At 36.1% G+C, this 23,540-nt stretch overlaps 1 protein-coding gene across 2 annotated transcripts in view; it reads left to right on the top strand.

Moving 5' to 3' along the window:
• Positions 1–23,540, top strand: part of SLC38A11 (solute carrier family 38 member 11) — a 60,657-nt gene that overhangs the window by 18,906 nt on the left and 18,211 nt on the right. For both annotated transcript variants that reach the window (XM_045783453.2, XM_045783462.2), the window contains 4 exons: positions 15,156–15,226; positions 16,312–16,473; positions 19,466–19,578; positions 22,145–22,276. In XM_045783453.2, coding sequence (XP_045639409.1) covers positions 15,156–15,226; positions 16,312–16,473; positions 19,466–19,578; positions 22,145–22,276 — 478 coding nt within the window. The remainder of the gene's footprint in view (positions 1–15,155; positions 15,227–16,311; positions 16,474–19,465; positions 19,579–22,144; positions 22,277–23,540) is intronic.

Here is a 23,540-nt window from a genome sequence, read left to right as displayed (position 1 = left end):
AACTCTTTCAATATTTAGATGTTAAAGAAGTGTGTATTTTTTTTTTTTAATGCTGTGCCGCTTTTTATTTCTGTTTGAATACTACGGCAAACAACTTCTGTTTGTCCAGATTTACAATCAGGCTAATCAAATCCCATGTTCAAGGGCTGGCATAATAGCTAGTCAGGCAGGCTTCTTTCTGAAATATGACAGCCACGAATGCTTATAATCCATAAAACATGAGAAATTCAATACTCCATGTGTGTTTTTCCTCATTTTTGGTTCAGAGGAATGATCAGAAAAGCTGTACTTTTTCATAGGGCTTTTAAAATGGTATTTGGAAAAGATCTTTAAACCCACTATCAGAAAAGAGGAAGGTCTGTAATGGCTACTGCTGTTGACCTTGTTACTATGGAAACATCTTTTTAGTAGTTGTGTTTTAAAAAATAAAACATACAATTCAATTTCCTTTTCCATAACTCATAAGGCTATAAATTCTGCTTTTTGATATGATTTCAAATATCTTATAGTCCAATGACTTTCAGTTCTCTTTGGAAATAATGTTCATTTTTATTGTATTTTCTAACCTTTTGCTTTCTTAAAATCTGAGGTGGCAAGGCAATTTAATTGCTTTCTAGAAAGTGTGCCAGTATCAAAATGCAATGACAGTTCCTCCTTTCTTTCGAACTACAATTGGGGGCATTGTCACTGAGAAAACCTTCATTCTGTGCCTCATTAATATTCCATTCTTTACACTCAGAATGGAAATGATAGCATGCAGTTCAAATTTACAATTATTTTTTCTTCATCTAACATCTCTCTTATAGCATTGTAATCGTTCATGTGGTATTCCAAACGTAATTCCAAAAAGTGTATCCATACTTTCAGCAGGCATTTATGCACATAAAATATGCTATCTCTAAGGATCTCAAGACGTATTAGTTTCTTTACCCTTTATCCATTTTAGTCCTGAAGTTCTACAGTATGATGCTATACATAAAGCAGATCTAGAGGGAATTAAAGAAAGGATCAGAAAAAAATAGGTAAGACAGAGGACTAGTCCATATTTGAAAAAGGGAATCATTAGTTCTGTCAAATACTAGCCATTGATTTTTTTATGATTAGATTATTGCCCCCTTTTTGTTGCAAAAGACAGCAACCATAGAACCCTAACTGCTTAAAGCAGAAGAAAATGTATTGTCTCACATAACTTTAAAGTTCATGGGTATTCCTGTATTGAGATTTGGTTGGGTTTAGGAGTTTAATCAATTAAATCAGACATGGTTTCTCCTTTTTCACTTCACTTTGCTTCCTGTTTTGGCTCCAGTTTCTGAAAGACTCTCCTCTCTAAGCCAAAAGATGGAACCCAAGCCCCCAGGAGATCTTGAAAAGTTGTAATTGATAATATAGAGCAATCCTTAAAGAGGAACTAGGATGCTTCTTCTTCCTTTTGAAAAAATAAGATCAAGTACAGAGAGTAAAATATGGTTACATTCTGAAGACCAATGAAGGGCATTTGATTGTTCATGCCCAGTAGACTCTGTTTTTTGAGGGATGAGATTATTATCTGAGATCGTGGTAGACAAAGGTATGTTCAGAACCTGAATATTTTAGTCGGTTATATTTGGAAATTTCGTCATAGGAAGTGAGATGGGATCTACACAAAGGAATAAAATAATCACACTATATGCTAAATTATCTTTGTCTTTTATCTGTTTTCTTGTGTATTTTATGCCTTTCAGACAATTGTAAGCTCCATAAGAACAAGGATCACATTTGCTTTTTCCGTATCATATACCCATTATTCAGCACAGCTCCTGCACAGAATTAGAATTGCAGCAAAAAACTGTCAAATGATCACTTGAATAAACCAATGGGCCCTTGGGCCTTCTGCTTTTGGTTGATTCAACTTGGAAATTAACTAACCATAATTTTGAAGTAATGAGACAATTTAAAAATTATCCTGGGACAATAAAAATTTCATGCAAAAGCATTCCCTGTCAAAGAAAATTTTCCTAAACCTACTTCCATGCTAGCAAAATTAGCTAACTCATTTGCTAAAATATCATTTGACTCCCAAGTTCTGCAACACTGTTAGAATTAGTGGTATATTTAACCAGACAGATTGCCTACATGAAGCAACAAATAGAACCATCATTTGGCTTAAGTCTACATGCAAATAGTAAAAAACAGCTGCAAGACAATATATTCTCAGAGAAGATTAGTCCAGTCACTACGTTAGTGGAGCTGGAGGAATAGTCTAGGCTACTCTGTGTTAAGAACTTGTTCCATTCATTATCAATTATTTTTATAAATGGCTGCCATAGTGAGGTTTGCCACCTGTCTGTTACTTCCAGCAAGAAGCCAGACTGGTCTGTGGTATAAATTCATAACCAGAGAACAAAAATAGAGTAGCTCGTTCTTTCAGTCAACAAGCATTTATGAAATATCTAGCTGATGCCAGTCACTCATCTAGGTATTCGGGCTATGAAGATGAAGAAAGCACAGTCCCTGACCTTAGATACCTATAGTTTATGGATGGGGAAAGTAGATAATTTGAAAGATAATTTCAATATAATAATTCATAGAATTATGGGAAAGTGCCTTGGAAACAGAGAAAGGGCCCTTAGCCCAACCTGGGCAGGCAGGTAATAATATTTCAAGATAAAAGAATATGTGATCTGCTGCTTGGAAAAGTGTACTAGTGTTAGTTGGATCCAAAAGGAAAGTGGAGAGAGGTTGGAAGCTATTGTTGGCGGAAATGTGTGAGGCTCAGACATGAAATATGTATAATGGCAGAAGCAGTTCAAGGTTCTAACACTGGGAGGGACCTAGAGAGGAGGGATACTGCCATTGGTTTGTGAGCAATCAAATGAAAATAAAATGCTTCCCTTGAGAATTTTCTCAAAAATTCTATTTTGCTTACATTACTCTTCAAATATATATTTTAGCACAGTTTTAATGACAGTCATGTCTCCATGTTACCTCATTTGAAAAACTACTGAAGATGGTACTTTCCTAATCCACTGATCCCCCATTCTCTCGTCACTACCACCTATGTAGCTTCTGTGTTTAAGAAGTAACTAGACCTTGGTGATTCTAAGCTGAAAGTTTGGAAAGACTGTGCAAAGAAATGATCATAGACAGGTTGGCAGAGACCAACAGGGGAAGTCAGCTACATGTATAGCGCTAAGGTATTTGATTTTGTTCTTTAGCCAATGGGGCATTGGAAGTTCTTTAGCAGGAGAGCAATTCTCTATATCAATGGACTCATTTTACAGCAGAGGAGAGGACAGATTGGAAGTGCAAAGGCTTGGAAGGAAGCTATCTATAGCAAGCATCCAGGCAAAAGACAACTGAACAGTATAAGCACAAGGCTGGTAGAAATGAAGAAGAGAAAGAAGAGGAAGGTGATGCCCAGGTGTCCAGCTTGGACAACCAGACTGTTGGATGGTCCAGAACTTACCATCAAAAGTAGAAAATGGGAGAGTGTCACTTTTTTTAGGATCTGGGGCTGTGAAGACCAATATAACACAGTCCCTTTCTGCAGGTCTCTTATAACTCACTGGGGGTGAGGTAGGGTGAATAAACACATAAAAGATAAACTCAATAAACTGTTTAATAGAATTATGAGCATGGTGCTATAGAAACACAGTGGAAGGACCTTAGCTTCTTTTAAGTTGTTAACTAGGAGAGGAAGCAGGTCTGGGAAAATCATAGTAAATGTTTAATATTTTAATATCTTGATTTTGAGTAAATCTTAGCGTGGGGAAGAAAACGAAGGAGAAGTCATTCAGTGTTTTGGAAATGCAAGTCGAGTTTAGGGAGAGTCTGGAAGACTGTACAGGAACAATGCATAAGGTGAAGAATGGTGTAACCCAAGGAGAACCCAGAAAAATAATTATCAGGAACTCACATCTGAAATTACATTTATTTTAATATAAATTCACATGGTATTTTAATTTAACAACATTTTGCGACAAACATAGTAGAGAACCAAACAACACTCATAATTCTAAGAAGTTTTCATTCCATTAAAAAGTGAAGTGTGCCCCCTCTCATCCACTCTCTGCCCTTTCAATTCCAACTCACAGAAACTGTTAACACCAAATTTTAAAGAGTTCACAGAGGAATTGGAACCAATAGTGAGAAAAAAGGAAAAAGTAGGTAACAGAATAAGAATCAAAAGTGGTTGGTGTCCCGAATGGAAAACAGGAAGTATTTGTCATGTTTATGGTGCCAAGTTGTACAAACTTTTTATATGATTCATGTGAAAAAACAAAACTATATTTTGGCAAAAAAAAAATCAGCATAATGTTTTATGTAAATTTTAATTCAAGATTAGCTTTATGTAAAATTTGTTTTTTTAAAAAAGAATCAGCTTTGACGTTTAGAGTGATTCCCTGGAAGAACTTTCCTGAACAGCTTTATATGTTCACATAAATCACAATTGTTTATAGGAGAGAATCAGAAGAAACATGAGCTGGGAGCGAAGAGGTGGCAGGGAGCTGTCAGTTGATGCCCAAGCTGGGGAAATGGGCAGACCTACGTACATCATTAATAGCTTGTGGTGTGACAGGAAATGGGGAGCCTTTGTGTGCCAGCCAGACCACTTAACTCTCGGATGTGTCTGGTTGAAGAGGTCAATATATAAGTCTTTCTTAACAAAAACGCAGGCTCTGCCGAGATTATATGATCCAGGAGGTGCCTATGTGTAGCCCAAAAGAGTTTGGGCAGGTACCACAGAGAGGTGGGCGTTTGATCCTCCTGACAGAGGTCTGACGTTCTGGGGATCAGAAGCAATCCCCTTGAAGCTTGTTTTCATAAATGTGTGAAGACGGGAGATATATTTGATAGGACCTGCTTCCTGCTGCTTTGCCTTATTACTACTCAGCTGTTGTGGAGATAAGGTGGAGTTTGCCTTTCAAAATAGGATGAAATGTCTGAATCCAAGAATCCAAACTGAAATAATTTTGCAAAGTGAATTGATCTCCCCTAAACCTCCCCACTCCCATCCACCTCCACACCCACGAAGGGTTTCTGAAAAGAATATAACTAGGCATCTGACCGGATTTTTTAGAGTAAGGGAAGCATTCTTTTGAAAGTAATTTACCATACAAGGCTGCAAATTGCTATAAGCCAGTTTCTATTTTTGTTCATAGTAAAATACATTAAAACAGTTGAAACATTGAGCCTTAAATGATCTAAAGTCTATAGTAAGCCTCTGTTATGTTGCTTTGATCTATTTGAAGTTTTGTAAGACATATCATAGGATCTTGCTTCTTCCCGATATTGCTTTATTTGGATTTATTTTTTCCCAAAAGAATACATTCGCATATTTTTACACAGTCAAATATTACAAATAACTTTTAATGAAATAGAGATGCCTCATATCAACTCCTTTTCTATTTCAGCTATGTCTTTGACATTTACATCTTTACTTCTGCTTAATATGCTTGTAACTATTACTTCTGGATTCTCACTCTTTTCTTACATAGTAGATGAAGATTTCTCTCTCTCAAATTATCTTTCTTTTTAAAAGTAAAACAAGATGAAACCAGAGAGGGAGACAAACCATAAGAGGCTCTTAATCTTAGGAAACAAACTGAGGGTTGCTGGAGGGAAAGGGGGTGGAGGGTGGGGGTAACTGGGTGATGGACATTGGGGAGGGTATGTGTTGTGATGAGCACTGGGTATTATATAAGACTGATGAATCACAGATCTGTACTCCTGAAACAAATAATACATTATATGTTAATTAACTGAATTCAAATTTTAAAAATACTATAATAGATAAATAAAATATAGAACATTAAAGAAAGAAAGAAAGAAAGAAAGAAAGAAAGAAAGAAAGAAAGAAAGAAAGAGGGGCACCTGGGTGGCACAGTGGTTAAGCATCTGCCTTCAGCTCAGGGCGTGATCCCAGCATTATGGGATCGAGCCCCACATCAGGCTCCTCCACTATGAGCCTGCTTCTTCCTCTCCCACTCCCCCTGCTTGTGTTCCCTCTCTCGCTGGCTATCTCTATCTCTGTCAAATAAATAAATAAAAATCTTTAAAAAGAAAGAAAGAAAGAAAGAAAGAAAGAAAGAAAGAAAGAAAGAAAGAAAGAAAGAAAGAAAGAAAAAAGAAATATATCTAAAGAAAAGATGAGTACAGGATGTCCACAGCATGGCCAACTAATCTTAATTTTTCTTCATGTACCAAAAAAAAAAAAAAGGTAAAAAAAAATTATGTTTCCTTTTGACCATGCCCTAATATGTGGAGATATAATACCATGTTCAAAATTAGTTGTATTTCTCTTTTGGTACACTTTTTTCCCTAGAATGAATACTTGCTTTTGATTGTGATTTTTTTTAAAGATTTTATTTATTTATTTATTTATTTATTTATTGATTGATTGATTGATTTGAAAGAGAGAAAGAGAGGAGAGGGCACAGCAGGGGGAGCAGCAGAGGGAAAGGGAGTAGCTGGACCCTGGGATCATGACCTGAGCCACCCAGGTGCCCCTTTGATTGTGTTTTAACCATGTTTAGCTGGATGTCCAGTTTAGGTTTTGTTTTTTTTTTTAAGACTTCGAGTTTTTTGAAGCAGTTTTAAGTTCACAGCAAATTTAAGAGGAAGGCACAGAGATTTTCTGTATACTCACTACCCACATGCATGCATAACCTCCCCCTTATCCATATCCCCCACCAGAGTGGTGCACTGGTTGCAGTTGATGGACCCAGATTAGTACATCATAATCATCAAGGTCTATAGTTTATAAAAGAGTTCACTTTTGTGTTGTACATCCTGTGGGTTTGTACTAATGTATAATGCTATGTGTCCATCATTATATTATCATGCAGAGTATTTTCGCTGCCCTAAAAATCCCCTGTGCTCCACCTAGTCACACCCTTCCCCCAACCTCCAACCCTAAGCAACAATTGATCTGTTTTCTGTCTCCATAGTTTTGCCTCTTCCAGAATGAAATATAGTTGGAATCCTACAGTGTGCATGTAGCCTTTTCAGAGTGGCTTCTTTCACTTAGCAATATGCATTTAAGATTTCTCCATGTCTTTTCATGGCTTAATAGTTCATTTCATCTTAGCACTGAATGATATTCCTAATATTCCATTGATTGGATGTACCACAGTCTATCTACTCACCTACTGAAGGACATCTTGGTTGCTTCCAAGATGTGGCCACTATGAATAAAGCTGCTGTTCAGGTTTTTGCGTGAACAGAGTTTTCAAATCCTTTAGTAAATAACAAGTTATGCAAGTGCTGGATTGTATGGTTAGAGTATGTTAGTTTTATAAGAAACCACGAAACTGTCTTCCAAAGCAGCTATATGATTTTGCATTCCCTCCAGTAATGAATGAGTCCCTTTTACGCCCCATCCTCATCCAGCATTTGGTGTTGTCAGTGTTCTGGATTTTGGCCATTCTGATAAGTGTGTAGTGGTATCTCAATATTGTTTTAATTTGCATTTCCTTGATGACATATGATATGGTGCAACTTTTCATACACTTATTTACCATCTGTATATATTCTCTGGTGAGGTATCTGTTAAGGTCTGTGGCCCATTTTTATGTGGATTGTTTGTGTTCTTACTGTTGAGTTTTAAGTGTTCCTTGTACGGTTTAGTAACAGTATTTCATGAGATGTGTCTTTTGCAATTATTTTCTCTTAGTTTAGCTTTTGATTTTGATCATTTTTGTTACTCCTTCCCCAAGTGCTCAAACATATCAGATAATCTACAAATATTATTTTTCTTGGAGGCCTCCCTCCCAGAGCCTTCCACCCCCTTGCTCCTTTCTGAATGGACTGACTTCCGTTTGCTGCCCCACTGTCATTCTATGCTTCCTTTTACCTCTTTTTTGTGTTAGATGCCTTATATCCAGGATCTCATGTCTTTAATTTTTCTTTATTTTCTCCATTTTCCCCAGCATTGCAACTATGACATGAATGGAGTAGACCTACTATACACATATACAGGTGGAGGATGATTAGAAAATTCTGTCTCAAAATGTATCCAATTACTGGATTATCTAATCCCCTTCTCTAGCTCTTAGTTTACAGCTGCTATTACACTCTTACTGGATTGAGAGATTAGGAAAGAAAAGAAAAAACAACTACCATGTGTACTGGCACTTAATTTAAAGCTTTGGGAAGAGATAGCTATGAAAAACAATGACTAAACTAAGATTTTATCTTGCTTTGCTGGGTATTTCTGCATTTCGCACCCAAAATTGGGAATTGATTATTTCTGCCTGTCCTTCTTGCATTCAGCAAAAGTTACTGTATCTTCTATATGGCAAAAATCATGAGAGAATATTTCCTATTGATCCAAAAACTATTAAACACACACACGCACTCACACACACATGCCTCAAGATTTTATATGTGTAAAGCCATTTCACCTTATTAAAACAAAATGCAGAACTTCCAAGTAATTCATGAGAGTGAAACTCTATAGTTTCCTGATCAGGTAGATAACCTCTGGCTGTCTCTAAGAAGGTAGTGCTAGGTGTTCAAGAAATGAACGTAAATGTCACTATACTTATATTTTATCAATGCCAATGATAAAATATAAATATATTCTTTCATAATCTTTCTCTGTGGTAAAAATACAAAAGGAAGAACTTTTATCTTAGCAATACTAACAGAACAAAACTCTTTCTATAATTTGAAATTGATATAACAAAAAACAATAAGAATAACCCTTAATTTGTGTATGTGTGCATGCTTGAGTGTATGTATAGATAGAAGTTTTAAAATGTAAAAGGTTAATTTTAAACTTTTTCTTTCTTTTAATTGATTAGTCTAAGATATTATCTGGTGATTGAATAATCAGGCAGTTTGCCTCTCTATTCATTTTAGATGTCAAATATCTTCAGGTTTAATGAGTGCCCTCTTTTATTGAAAAATTTAATTATCTTCCATTGGTATCCACACCACTGTAGCAAAATTTATCATATCAACACAGAGCTACAGCTCATCCAGGGAGACTGATGGCTGGGCTAAGGTATAAACCCTGGAGGGAGTTGCGCAGCTTCACGTACCCTGAGATTATCGAAAATGGCCTTATGCATCTGGAGGTTGCACCAATTTGACAGACCCAATTGTGCAGAAAATTGGTCTATGGGCTAGAACACTGAATATTTACTGTGAATATCCGAAGCATAAATGAATCATTTCATCTTTTCATCATTATCGACCAAATGACTGCCCATTTGGTAGCATGTATGTCTATTGTCAAGATTAATCATTCATTTATTTTCAGTAAAGTAGCTCATCTTCCTCAAGGTCCCTTCATTCTCGAAAAGAATATGAACACCATGATGAAGATCGCATTTGGTGTACTTGCAGATCCTTATAGCAGACTAAGACATGTATTGTTACTTTAATGATAACATAAGGAAAGGGAGACAGTGGAAGGAGGTCTCATCCAACACTGATTGTCCACTATAGAAGGCACTCATTCATTTTCTCATTTAACCCTATGTCAGATATGTAAATAGAATTATTAATATTGTTTCTGTTGAACAGAGAAAACTGAGACCAGTCTCATTAAGTAATCTGCCCCAAGGCACTCTGCTAGTATATCATAATGCTAAGATTTAAATCCAAGTCTCTCTGACCTCAAAACCTGGTTTTTTTTTCCCCATTACAGCTTTCTGTATCCCATATGGTTTGTCTTAGTTGTGAGAAAGATTGTCCTTCACAGAGGAAATTAAGTTCATTATTGTTTTCGTTGTCCTTTATTGATATTAACCACAGTTTGCTCTATAGGCAGCAAATAATCACAGTAAATAAAAGAAGCAGGTAGGAACCACATAGAGGTAAAAAACTAATCCATTCATCAGCAGGTAATAATAACACTTGCGGAAGAGACGCTATTGACCTCAGTGGACTAATTTCAGAACTATTGGCTTCCATTGCAAACTCTAGACACACACCAGTGAATGCAGTTCGTTTCAGTTCCTCAGGGAAATAAACTTCAACAGAAGCAATAGAAGAATCTAAAACAAAGAGGAATTGGAGAGTAGTTCTTATCTGGGGATTTCTTCTAGAAGAAAACTTGCCTCACTTTGTACAAAATAAGTATTCCAGAAGAGTTGTATGGTAATTAATGTTTGCGTTTGAATGATCATTTGAAAGCCATTCCCTGTTTATAGATAATTTAATGTGAATTAAAATTTAAAAAAAGAACTCAACCTATAATTTAACTATTTAATACAAATTAAATTTCATTTAGTTGATTCATATTTTATAGTATTTCAGTATGACTCATCTATGTCTTTTCTGCCAGGTCTCTATCCATAATAGCAATTTCAATTTTTTTCTCCCAGTTTATTGTTTTGGGTTTTTTTTCTTTTTTTTTGCCTTTTTTTTTTATTTTGTAGACTCTGTGATATCCATCGTTCTTTGTAAGTTAACAAAGTATTTTTTCTGTTTATTTTTATTCTCAGCTCCTCCATTCTTCTACTTGCCCTTCAGAAAATTCAAGTGGTAAACAATACTGAAATATACAGCATAAGCTACACTATAGGAAAAACAGAATTTTTAAGATTTTATTTATTTATTTGACAGAGCGAAAGAACACAAACGGGGGAGAGGCAGAAGGAGAGAAAGAAACAGGACCCCTGCTGAGCAGGGACCCGGACAAGGCGACTTGATCCCAGGGGCCTTGATTCCAGGACCTCAGGATCATGACCTGAGGTGAAGGCAGACACTTAACCGACTGAGCCACCTGGGCACCCCTACACTATCGGAAAAAATTAAACCTCTTAGGTAATTTCTTTAATTCTTTTAGACCATTAGAAAATAATTCGGTTTCCCAGGGTGCCGGAATGGCTCAGTTGGTTAAGCATCTGCCTTCGGCTCAGGTCATGATCTTGGAGTCAACCCCCACCCCCCCCCCCCGCCCCACCAAATTAGGCTCCCCACTCAGCAGGGAGTCTACTTCTCCCTAAGCCCCTCACCCAGCTCATACTCTTTCTCTGTCTCTCTCTCAAATAAATAAAACCCTTAAAAAAAAGTGAATTCACTTCTCTTACCCTAGACGTAATTATTATTCTTAAGTTGTTTTAAATTATTCCTATTTATGCTTTTATGCTTGTACTATGCATTTATGTGTTGACAACAATAGCTGGTATTGATTAGTATGTTTGTAAAATATACATAAATAACCACTATGGTAAAAAAAAAATGCACATTCCCTTCTATAACTCATGATTTTTCCTTTAGTATTGTATGCCATATATTTCCATTTTGATACAGTTAGCACTGACTGACGCTTTTAATTGCTCTTATGGCACATAATTTTATGTTTATGTCATGTTTTACTTATGGATTTATCTATCAATTGCTTGAAATTGAGGTCATTTCCAAAGTTTGGCTATTATCAACAATGCACTAGTGAACATCCTTATCAATATCTTTGTGTGCACGTGTGTACTTTCCCAGCGAGGATATACATGTAGAAATGTAATTGTTTGCTTACAAGCTTTGAGTACCTTCAACTTTACTAGACATTATCAAACTCTTCTCTTAAGTGTTTTACATTTACATAATAATAATTGCAAGTTGTCCTTTCCCAGCAATTTATCAATTTTGCTATTGTTGAATTAAATGTGAAGTGTCTTTTTGTATGGATTTCATTTGAGTTTCTCTGATTATAAAGGAAGGTAAGCAACTTACAGCAAATTATTGACCATTCTAATTTTCTTTACTGTCAATTGACTATTGGTCATTGCTTATTGGAATACCTTACATGCACAACAAATCTCATTTCCAAGTTTTTAGCTTATCTTTATATTTTAACTTTGTATATGGATTATTTTATTATACAAACATTATCAGGTTTATCAACACTTACTTTTATGTTGTTTTTATGGTTTTTTAAAAAAATATTTTCTCCTCGAATATCATATTTTATTCTTTGAATTTAAATATTAATTTGGGGGAGAATTGACATCTACATGATATTGAGTCCTCCTATTCATATATATGGATATGGTATGTCTCTCCATTTATATGTGTTTTCCCATACAATTATATCATGCCATTACAATTATGCATATCTTTTAAAATATGTAGTGTTTTTATTGCTGCTGCCGCCACTTAAAAAACATTTTAATTGGTTATTATTTATGTACCTCAACCATATTGATTTTCATGTATCAAATATATATTTCATATATCCAGTAACCTTGCTAAATACTCTTATTAATTCCAATAGCTTGTCAATAAATTCCCCTGAATTTTCTGTGTACAATTTCTATTGTGTTCAAATAATTTATCCATTTCCAATGATTAAGTATCTTACCGCTTCTTATTTTATTGCATTAGCTAGGAATTTCTGTGATATAGTCTGGAAGCAGTTATAGTAAACATCCTTATCTGGTTTCCAACTTTAACTGTAATATTTCTAAATTTTCACTTTTAAATGTGTCATTTGCTGGATTCTGGTAGATATTCCTATCAGATTAAGGAAGTTCTATTTTATTCATAGCTTGCTTAGCATGTTTTTCAAAGTAAATACTGGATTGTAGGCTCTTCTACATATTTTGAGAGCACATAAGCTTTTTTTCTCCATTAATCTGTTGATGAGATGAATTACATTAATAGATTTTTCTGTTATTGAACAACCCTTGCATTTATTTGAAAAACTCATCCTAGTCATGATTTTTTCTTATACACTGCTTGCTACATTTGATATTTCATTTTGTATTTCAGCATCAATAGTCTAAAATCAGAACAGTATACAACCTCATTTTCTCAATCATTATGGGTATCAAGTTTCCAGAAATCTCTAAATATGTCAAGGAACTTTCTCTCTCTCTCTCTCTCCCCCTCGTGTGTGTGTGTGTGTAGCTGGTTGATTCTGCAACTAATTCTAATTTCCAGCTATGCTATTAATATCAGAAAGCCATATTCAATGTCCCTTTCCCTAGATTTGGACGCACATGTTTTCCTATCTGCAACATCTTTTTTTATTATTTTCCATCTTATAAAATCAGCATCATTGGAGTGGCTGGGTGGTTCTGTTGGTTAAGAGTCCGACTTGATTTCAGCTCAGGTCATGATCTCAGGGTAGTGAGATGGAGCCCTGAGTTGAGCTCTGCGCTGGGCCTGGAACCTGCTTGAGACTCTCTCTCCCTCTTCCTCTGTCCCCCACCCCCACCCCACAAGCTCTCTCTCTCTCAAAAATAAAATAAATAAATAAATAAACAAATAGTAAAATCAGCATCACTAAGGCGAACACAAAAAATTCAAAATTATCTCTATGTACCAGTTCATACTCCATATTTCTAGGAATATATTCAATGCAACATATGGACCAGCAAAGAGTTTAAAAACTTGAATGGAGGAAGAAAAATGAAAATCAAACTCCTACTTTTCATTACTAATAAAAGAGCTAAAAGTAGGACACCACTGTAATCTGTACTTAAGAGGAAAATGAGTATTAATCATGTACAGATACCCTAACAGAGAAAGTAGATATTTTAAAACATATTAAAAAGCTTACGATCTTCCAAGTTTCTGTAATTTTTAGTGCTGCTTTTCTGAGTCATTTTTTAAATACTGTGGACAAAATCTTTTTCTGTGATAACCTTGGAATTTGACAGGTATGCTCTTATCAGTTAACATTCACTGCAGTAAGAATCGTGGAGGCAGCAGGTGGCAGCAGCTCCCACTCAAAAAACCAGGAATCACAGCAAGCCTCCTAACAGCCTGAGGCCTCCCTTGTAAGCTAGTTCATTCTTTTGTGCCTGTAACTGTTCAAATATGGAAGAAGGAAAAAAAGAAAAGAAAAGATACAATTCATTAATCCCACTAACTCTGACAAAGCAAATGAGACTTTTTTGTGTGTGTGTTTTCCACGGAGAATGAATAACAAACTTATGAAATAAGTAGGTTTACACCTGTTGCCTTTATGCTTTCTACCACCCTCCTTCCCCTTTTCCCCTCTTCTATCTTAATGTATTCTTTTGGATGTCACTCAAGCCTTTCCTTTTCAGGGAAGCTGGACATCTTTCAGCTGTTTCGCCTACTTTTTATTAAATGACAATGAATAATCATAATAAGCTGATAATATTAGATATTAGTGACCAGTTATTGAACGCTGACTATATGTAAGGCTCTCTTCCAGAAATCTTACATATTTTATCTCGTTTAATTTACACAGTAACTCAGTGGATTAGGTACTACTATTATTACTCTCATTTTATAGATATCAAAACTGAAGCATAGAAAAGGTTCATAACTTGCCTAAGGTCACACAGCTAAGAGATGGAGGGGCAGAAGACTAACACAGGCTGTCTGATCTCAGAACCTAGACTCTTCACTGTTATTCAGGGATATGTTAACTAGGGAGACCAAGCTCTGCCAATAGACAGGCTGGCAAGTATTTTAATTCCACTAAGAAATAGGATGCTTCAGGTAAAGTTCATATATTTCCAAAACGTCTTTGAGTAGTATTTCCACAGGGGGGAATTTGAGGTCACTGACAGTTCAGTGTGAAAGAGATACTGGGATGGACAGCAAATCTCAACTTCACTTATTATCTGTGGAAACTTGACGAGTTTTATCACCACCCAGAGATTAACTTTCCTAATGTATTAAATAGTGACAATAATACTTGAGTGTTACTGTGAAGATTGAGATATCAGAGGATAATTCCCAGAATATAGTGAAGTACATCCTCAATTAATATTAGTTCATGTCTACCTTCTTCAGTAAACTGTAGTGCCAACTATGCATTTCCCTGGGGTAGGATGAGCCTGGAGAATGAGTGAAAGGGGAATGAAGGAAGTATTGATTAACTGAGGAGGAACATTGCATTATTATTGTTTGTATCTCCCTCGATCAGTATCTTCAATGATGAGTGCATAACAAATGTTTGTTCTTAAATTGGTGAGTAAATAAAGTCATAAAATTAAGTAGTCAGTGGATATTTTAAATATGTAAAAATAAAGTCTTTCCAAGTATTTGACATGCATGATAGAGGACTGAGGTAACCATAACATGCATGTTCCTGGGAAATTATTTATAATTAAGGAAGATTAATGAGGGCCCCTTATTAATTTCTGATAGTTTTTATTGTGACACCATTTCTTGTTCTCTGACATGCTTAGGCTTGCATTTGTTTGAGCATTCATTAAATCACCTGATTTATCTTCTAGACCAAAAACAGAAGATGCTTGGGTATTTGCAAAGCCCAATGCCATTCAGGCTCTTGGTGTGATGTCATTTGGTGAGTATATGATTTCACAGGCCCTCTCTCAATATGGAGCCTTCTGTATAATGAAAAAATTTCATATTTGTGTCTGGAGAGCAGATGTCCAAAGTTTTAGACTTCCTATTAGCAGCATATGATCTAGTTTGTGCCAACATAAAATTAGGCTCAAACTTTTCTCACTCATCACTAAAATTTGATTTAATTTAGACAAGTCTCTTTTTCATGCAGAAAACTCATTACAGTCATCTTATTTTTTAACTTGAAATCTAGAAAGTGTTATGTGCTTATTCAAAACCTTGCACACAAAGTATTACAAATTGGCCAGATGTCTAAAGCTACTCTGTTATAACCCAGATTGGAAAGGAAGCCATGGACTGAAAATATAGTGTTGTTTAGATTTCCCTTAAGATTGGAAGGCCACTAGGAAATGGAAAGTGGGAGAGAAAGTTGGATAGGCCTGGTTTATATCGAGAGTGACACAAAGAAACCACATAAGCTTAACGAGATTGAAATTTCTCGTTCCTAAAGTTGTTAAAAAAAAGTTATTTTCTGACATAGCTAGTAAATTAATGTATTTGAACTACATTTCAGTAGCATTCCAAAGTTACACACATCTCTGAAATTTTAGAAGAAAAAAGAGAACCTTAGTGCTTGTGATGAAGCATAGTTGGAAGGCAGACAGTCAGGGACAAGGGGCCCCCGCCCTAAGAGAAAACCACCCTTAAAAGGATTTTACACTGCCCTGAAAGGAGCCCTCCACCCTTTCCCATGTGATAGATGACAAAAATCTGATTGGATGACAGGTGCAGGGAGAGTTAACCAGATTAAAACAGCCCTCCAACAAGCCCATAAAACCCCCTATAGATTTAGAAACTTTATGGCAACCCTCTCGGGGCCCCTCCCTCCTCGAGAGCTTTGTCCTATCACTTTGCTATCGCTCAATAATCCTTGCTTCGCTGCCCACCACTGTCTGGTCTACCTCTTCATTCTTCGGAGCCGTGTGACCAAGAACCACAGGCAGGCACCGAAGGAGAAGGAAATCCTGTAACACTTGCTTTAATGGTGCTCTTTTGTTTTTTTTTTTCTTTTTTGGATTGCAGCATTTATTTGTCACCATAACTGCTTCTTAGTTTATGGTTCTTTGGAAGACCCCACAGTAGCTAAGTGGTCCCGCATCATCCACGTGTCCACCTTGGCTTCTGTACTTATCAGTACTCTCTTCGCTACATGTGGATACCTGACCTTTACTGGCTTCACCCAAGGTAAAATGAGAGATTTGGTTCTCATCATGTTTTGTTATTCACATGGAGTGGCTCTGTCGCTTCTCATTCTGGGCACAATTATACCCAGTGTTCTATTTCAAAGTGTCACTAATTTCTTCTATCCGTTCTCTCTCTACCTTCCCACCTCTTGCTGTTTGTTTTCCCGATTTTCTCCCTTTTGAACTGCTAAACTTGTTTCTGTAGTTCATTCCCTCTCTTCTTCCATCTTTTCACTCGAAAGCGCTTGAAATCTGGCTTCCCTCCCCACTGCTCCACTGCCGCTTCACTTTCAGAAATACCAGCATCCTCCCACTCTTCAAAGTGAAAAATCTGAAGAATCTTGGTTCTGATTCTCATGCACCTCTGTGAATCACTAAGCAGTTCTGAACATTCTGTCTCTCCTCCCATAGGAGAAGGAGCACTACCATATCATCCTTTAACTCTGTTAATATTTTCTTTTTCCCTGAGTGATTGTTCTTTGCTTTCTCCTACCTTCTCTCCCCTTCTCCCCTGACCTTCCATTAACTGGCTCGGGCAAGTTGCCTTCTTTACTCTCAACAAATTCTCTAGAGATTGTCATTGTTTTAAACTCTAGTCCAGACCTTTCTTTTCATCTCCAGCCTCTTGCCTGCAGGACATTCCTGCTTATTTATCCCATTCTTGCCTTAAACACAAAACATCATCTTTCCCACAAAACTGGCCCCACGCCTCCTCCCCTTTTCCACCACCGCACCACCCCACACTGAATTTATTTCTTTTTTCCCCCTTCACCCAGGCCCAACAGCTGAATGGCTATCTCTTCTCCTTCCTTTGACCTGTGCACTCACTCCTCTGTGTAGTATAATACCCGGGGTAATCTGACAGCCCGCTAAATGCTATGATTCAAACATGTCACAGCTTTTGCAGGTCTATTATCTCATTTGACCTTGTAATAACCCTATGAAGGTAAGTGGAATAACTAGTTTTACCCCCTGCTTAAAACACAAAGAGGTGAAGGAACTTGCCCAAGCTGGCAGGTGACAAAGTAGAAAACAAGTCTCCTGACTTCCAGTTCAATTTTCTTTACATTCTCTCTTGCTGTCTACCCCAGTTTGGTCAAGTGCGACCCATTAAAAACTGTCTCTTATCCTCCAGCTCCTCTTCACTTAGTTTTCAGATGATACTAGGTACTCTTGGGTGTACTGTTTCAAACAGAGGTTACAGGTGACTATGATTATAGGCAGAGATTTCTCAAGAAAGAAAGAAAAAAGTAAAAACGGCTTCAAACAAAGTGTTACCAATGCCATCAAAAATATAATCTATGTATGTGCCATTAGAGCGTGGCAATGAAGTGACCGTGAAAGTCTTGATAAAAATTGTGTTTCAAAATATTGCCATGCATCACTATTGCTACATCATTTGCCAAGGTGAATGGCCTGTAGGCTCCAGTCTGTACAAAACCTTGGTTTTTAAATGCCTTCCCTGTGGAACATAAGCCCTTTTTCTTAGTCACACCTTCCTAGTGTTGTTATCAGTGGTAATTGCTTAGACATAATTAAATCTTTATATAACAAAGCTGACAGGTTGGTTTTGGTTTGGGCTTTTTGTTTTTGTTTTTTTTTAACCTAGCTATAATTCCCGAAAATGTACTTGGACTCAAGCTGGAATAAGGTGACATTGTTTCCTCAGGCCATTTCATTTTAGGCAAATCTGGTCTTACCTGTGCAAACTGCATGCTTCTTTTCTTTTCCCTTTTCGTAGATAAATTTCAGCTTGTGAGGCAGTAAAGAACTCGAGTTTGTTCTTGACATTCTCACTTTTTACTGAAGGTTAGTGAACAGGGACCTTCTGACCTCTTTTCTGAGTGATAGAACCTTTTTAGTCAACCTTGAAGCAGGTCTCTGCTTGGACTGCTTGTGGTTTAATCCCTTTCTGCCTAAAAGGGACCCTAGAAAGTAATGTACATTTTTTCCAATTGATAGGGGGAGGAGAGAAAAGTCATTAAAGTAAAGTCTTGGCAGAGGCGGGTCACTTACCTTTTTAATTAAAAAAAAAGGACTGAAGTATAGTTTTGTTTTCTTTTTAAACAGTGTGGTAGTGTGTGACTTTGATCTGATTTTTCTATTCAGTCTAACTGGGAAATGTGACCCAAATTTTAAAATGTAACCATGTTATATTTAGGAAATAAATTGGCCCAAATATTTTTTGTTTCAGTATTGGGAAATGACATGACTTCTGGGCCCTCATTAGATCCCTCTATTTCTTCATAGATGTCAGAGAAAATATAGTCTCTAAATAAGAATTGGTTCAAGGTGTGCATGGTCCATGTTTAGTTTGAAACTAATTAAAATATAATGCTTTTCCTCAGGAAAAAAACATATTTTCACAGCTTTAAGTCAATGCTCTTGCACTCGGGCTCATCAGATACCATGAAATGTGAATCCTCGCTGTGGCCCTGGGTCTGGGATTAAACCCTATAGCATGATATACAGGAAATTCAGCTCCCCAGATGCACTGGTCTACTCTTCCTTTCAGGATTGCCCTTGATCTAAGAATAACATTTCAAAAGGAAATCTGTTTATTTTAACAGACTTTTTTTTTTTTAATAACGAAGTCATTTATTTATCAGAAACAAAGACCAGAAACAAGTTTATAAAGCTAGTGCACAAGAATTTAGGGAGTTGATTCAGGTGTCAGAAGACAATGGATCAAAGTATTTTTCAGAAGCTGATACAAATTTAAGGCAGATCTACTCAAAACAAACAATGAGAGTAAGAGAAAAACTGTCACTGATGAATTCATCTTCAAGTGGAACATGTGTAAGTTTTTATATCGGTCAATAATTATATAGTTATTGCAAGCAAAAAACTTGTATTTAGACTTGGCAGTCTATTCTATTAATTAAATGGAGTTTACGGAGCGCCACTTATATAATAAATATCCAATATCTGATTTGTTAGATATTTCTCTCAAATATTCAGTTGAAATAAATCTATTTCATATTATTCTCTAGGAGACTTATTTGAAAACTATTGCAGAAATGATGATTTGGTAACATTCGGAAGATTCTGTTATGGAGTCACTGTCATTTTAACATACCCAATTGAATGCTTTGTGACTCGAGAGGTAAGCACAACTCCTTTCCAACATTTTACCTAGTCAATCCCTCTACTACATTTAATTTAGGAAGATTTGTAAGTAATTTAATTCTGCAAATTCACAAGTGCACGACAAGTCATATAATTTATAAAAGTTTCTTTTTCAACCAGCTTAAAGATACATTTATATTCAGATGTTTACAAGTCACTTTTTCAAAAGTTGGATTTGAAGATCATGTTTGGTGGTTTAGTTTATATTAGCATAAGTATAAATATTTATACAACTGCATTCCAAAATGAATGCCAGCCTTTAATAGAGCCAAACTAAGTTGTTTTTTCTTAAAAGCATTCTTACAAAGAAATTAAGTACTAAGTTTTAAAACACATTTTACAAAATCGTCCTTTTGCTAAGACGTTTTATACGTCAATGTGTAGTAAAGGCAACCAAAGTTGCCTTTAACAGATCTCGATCACTTTTGTTATTTTGAAAAAACTAAAATGTCTTATTGTCTTTGGAAAACGAAAATTCAATTTAAACACTAGTTTTACAGATATATTTCATTTATAGATTTGTACAAATATATTTATATTTTTACACCACGTAAAATAATAGAGGTAGTATATTACATATGTATGTATTTGTGAGGTATTTGTACCATATGTATGGATTTGTGAAGGACGATTAAGTGAAAAAGAACTCATTGTTTTTGTGTAAAGCTGGATAATACGGCTTGTCAGGAATCCCCTATACAGTCAGCAAAAAATCCACTGTAGCAGTCAGCAGAAAAACACGATCCTGCTCCACAGTGGTTCTTTTCAGCAATCACACTGAAAAGGGCTTAGTTTTAGGATCTATTCCTAGAGGCTGTTTACACAGTGCACCATGTGAATGCGTCTAATGTGTGAAGTGAAACGCCTACAGAGCTTGAAATACGCTAATCCGCTGGCTTCTAGAGGAAGACCTATGCTTACCTTATGCCAGTTTGGGGGGTAAGAAACTGCTCTGGGAAATGGAATAAGGAAATGTTCAGCACTATGTATATCCTTTACAATTAGCACTTGTCCTCGTTTACAAATGTGTCACTCACAGGCCAGTTCTCCACCTTGAGTATAAGGGAGAAGTAGAGTAAACTTAACTTGAGGAAGATTTTTGAAATCTAAGAACCCTTAAAAATTTTTGCTCTTGTTGGATGCAGGAAATGGTTTTATTTTAGCTTCTGCCCAGTACTTGGGTTCAAATCTGATCTGTGGATCAGTGGTGACAGATGGTACATTCTCATGTGGTTTCTGGTGAACTGCTTGTGGACCATCTGAGTCATTCCACCTGCACAGCTTATGTCTTTAGTCCTTAGAACTTGTTTCCTCTCTAGCTGCCGTGACAGAAAGATAGAACTAAATCAAGATCTCTGCCATGGCAACACATACTAGGCAGAGGAACCGCAAATATACTTCACTCATTCACTTCTTTTTTCTCTCCATTCTACACACACGTACACACACACACACACACACACACGCAGTTAGCATAAACACAGTCAGAGCCATCTCTACTCATAGGTAGAGTAATCAGCCACATACAAGAGTGCCAAAAATCCTGTCCGTACCTCTGATGAATATCTCTCACTAGTTTGCCATACTCAGTGATTTTTCTACTATTATAATCATATATTAGAAACTTCTATAAGAATGAATTTTAAATATTTGAAAAACATCACCAATTGTAAAACCATAAATGAGTAAACGTTATTAATATTCCTGGTAATTATTAGCAGGGTTATGGCAGTGTCCAGTCTGTGAGGAATGTTACTTATCTAGGAATATTAGATAGATAACAGCTTGGAGGGTTGGCTTCATTAAGGTCCTCCAGCATCTGACCTTCTACCATTTCCAACTCTTGCCTCAGGGTTCTCTTGTACAGAGTCAACCCTATTCAGATTGTCTCCTTCTTGTCTTCCACAGGTATCTTTCCTGTTCGTTCCTCTTTTGCTCTTTTCACACTGTTGCCTCAGTCTCTAATTCTGCTGTAAATACTACCCATGTTTCAAACCCTACCTCAAGCCAAGGTAGGACAAGGATATTTCAGGATTGCTATAAAGCTGATTACTCTAAGAAGGATGGATCTAAGTAACTAAAGCTCCTTCTAGTTCTAAATTCTATTTGATCTTTTTTATCCAGTCATAAATTGATTATTTGTTTTCTCTCCAATCTCTTCTCATTCAAATAATCTAAATAGCATCCATAGTTTCTGTTAGTGGCAACCTTGTTGGACTCAAATACTTTATAAGGTAACTTCCCAAGATCTTTCTTACACTTGAGAAATATGTTTTTTCGCACATAATATACCATGTTTTGGGTCTGTAATATAATCTACCACCTGCCTAATAATTAAGTGAAGAATACTTGTTATTGAAATGCGTGTTTGTCTATGTGTAAGTACTTTGGAAAAGACAGGACATTCATATGGCTTAAGATTTGATTGATTGCCTTACTGGTAGTGTTTTATATAGTCCTAAGTGCTATAATATGATATACTTTTTTAATAAGTCCTGCATGTCTCTGAGAATCCCTCTCTAAATAATGTGTTTATTTGACAGGTAATTGCCAATGTGTTTTTTGGTGGGAATCTTCCATTGGTCTTCCACATTATTATAACAGTGGTTATCATTATTGTAGCCATGGTTACATCATTGCTGATTGACTGCCTTGGAAAAGTTTTAGAACTCAATGTAAGTACATTTAAAGATTTACACGTTCCATTCTAAAAATCCCTTTAAAGATAATGTTTACATTTAATGAAGGATGTATTTTCCGTGACAAAGGTATCAGTTTCTGAATTGGAATGAAAATGTGTTTGTTATAATAAATATTACAATGATGATTTTGTGTACTTTATAAGACTATATACTTTTAGAGCAGTGGCTCTCCAATGGGGAAGATTTTGCCCCTCTTCACCCAGGGAACATTTTTGGTTGTCACAGGTGGATAGGTGGGTGCTACTGGCATCTATTGGGAAAGTCTGGGGATGCTGCTGAAGTCCCCACAATGCACAGGACAGCCCCCATCATAAAGAATTATCCAATCTAAAATGTTTTCAGTAGTGCTCAGGTTGAGACACCCTGGTTTGGAGCACTTTTTCATATTTTATTTTCTATAATACATAAATATTACTAAAAATAACTATTAGGTGGATCTGGAAGTTGCTGCATAAAAATAGGTCTAGAGGGATTCATTAAATATGTGTGAATGAAGAGAATTATATCCATACCCCACATTCACTTACCACAGCCCAAGTTCTTTTTCTTTAAAATATTTTGTTTCCCTTTCTAGACCTTTCCCTCATAATCTCTATTGCTCTCTCCCAAGTCTATGTCCTCATGATATCACATCTGAATTAATACTGGCTTTTTATTTCAACTAGCACATATATAAGTTCTGCTTCTAGTTTATCAAGACAATGCTTAAAAATCTCTACTTTCCTACCAGAGCAAGCATAAACTCTGTTGCCTCTATAATCTGACCCCACGCCTTCTATGGAAAGTTATTTACCATTTACTTTCCACCTTTAGCTCTAGTCAATCTTATTTTTGGCCAATGAGTAAGCTGTATTAATCCTTTCTTTTATCCTTTGGCTTATGTTTATTCTTTCGTAATTCTTATTTTCTTTTCATTTCTGTCCAAATCTTACAAAGATTTAAGGTCTAGTGCAACTTCTAACTCATTTATTTGTTGATCAAATATATATTATTACTATATAATTGAGATACAATGATGGGAAGAAATCAGAAAGGATCCATGCTTTCATGGAGAATACAATCTCACAAATAAACATGAAAAGTTCAGCTGCTATGTAAATCAAGAAGAAGAGAAAGAAAAGAGATGGATTCCCAAAAGGCATCTATGAGAAAAGATTAACAGGATTTGGTGACAAAGGGGGTTTGAGGGATACATCAAGAATGGCTCCTTGGTTCTACTTTGTGGAGCTGGGACAAT

The sequence above is a fragment of the Ursus americanus genome, chromosome 1 (assembly GCF_024610735.1).
Source record: "Ursus americanus isolate L20-20 chromosome 1, mUrsAme1.1.p, whole genome shotgun sequence".
In the NCBI taxonomy this organism is placed as follows: Eukaryota; Metazoa; Chordata; class Mammalia; order Carnivora; family Ursidae; genus Ursus; species Ursus americanus.
This window is presented reverse-complemented; position numbering and strand designations above follow the sequence as displayed.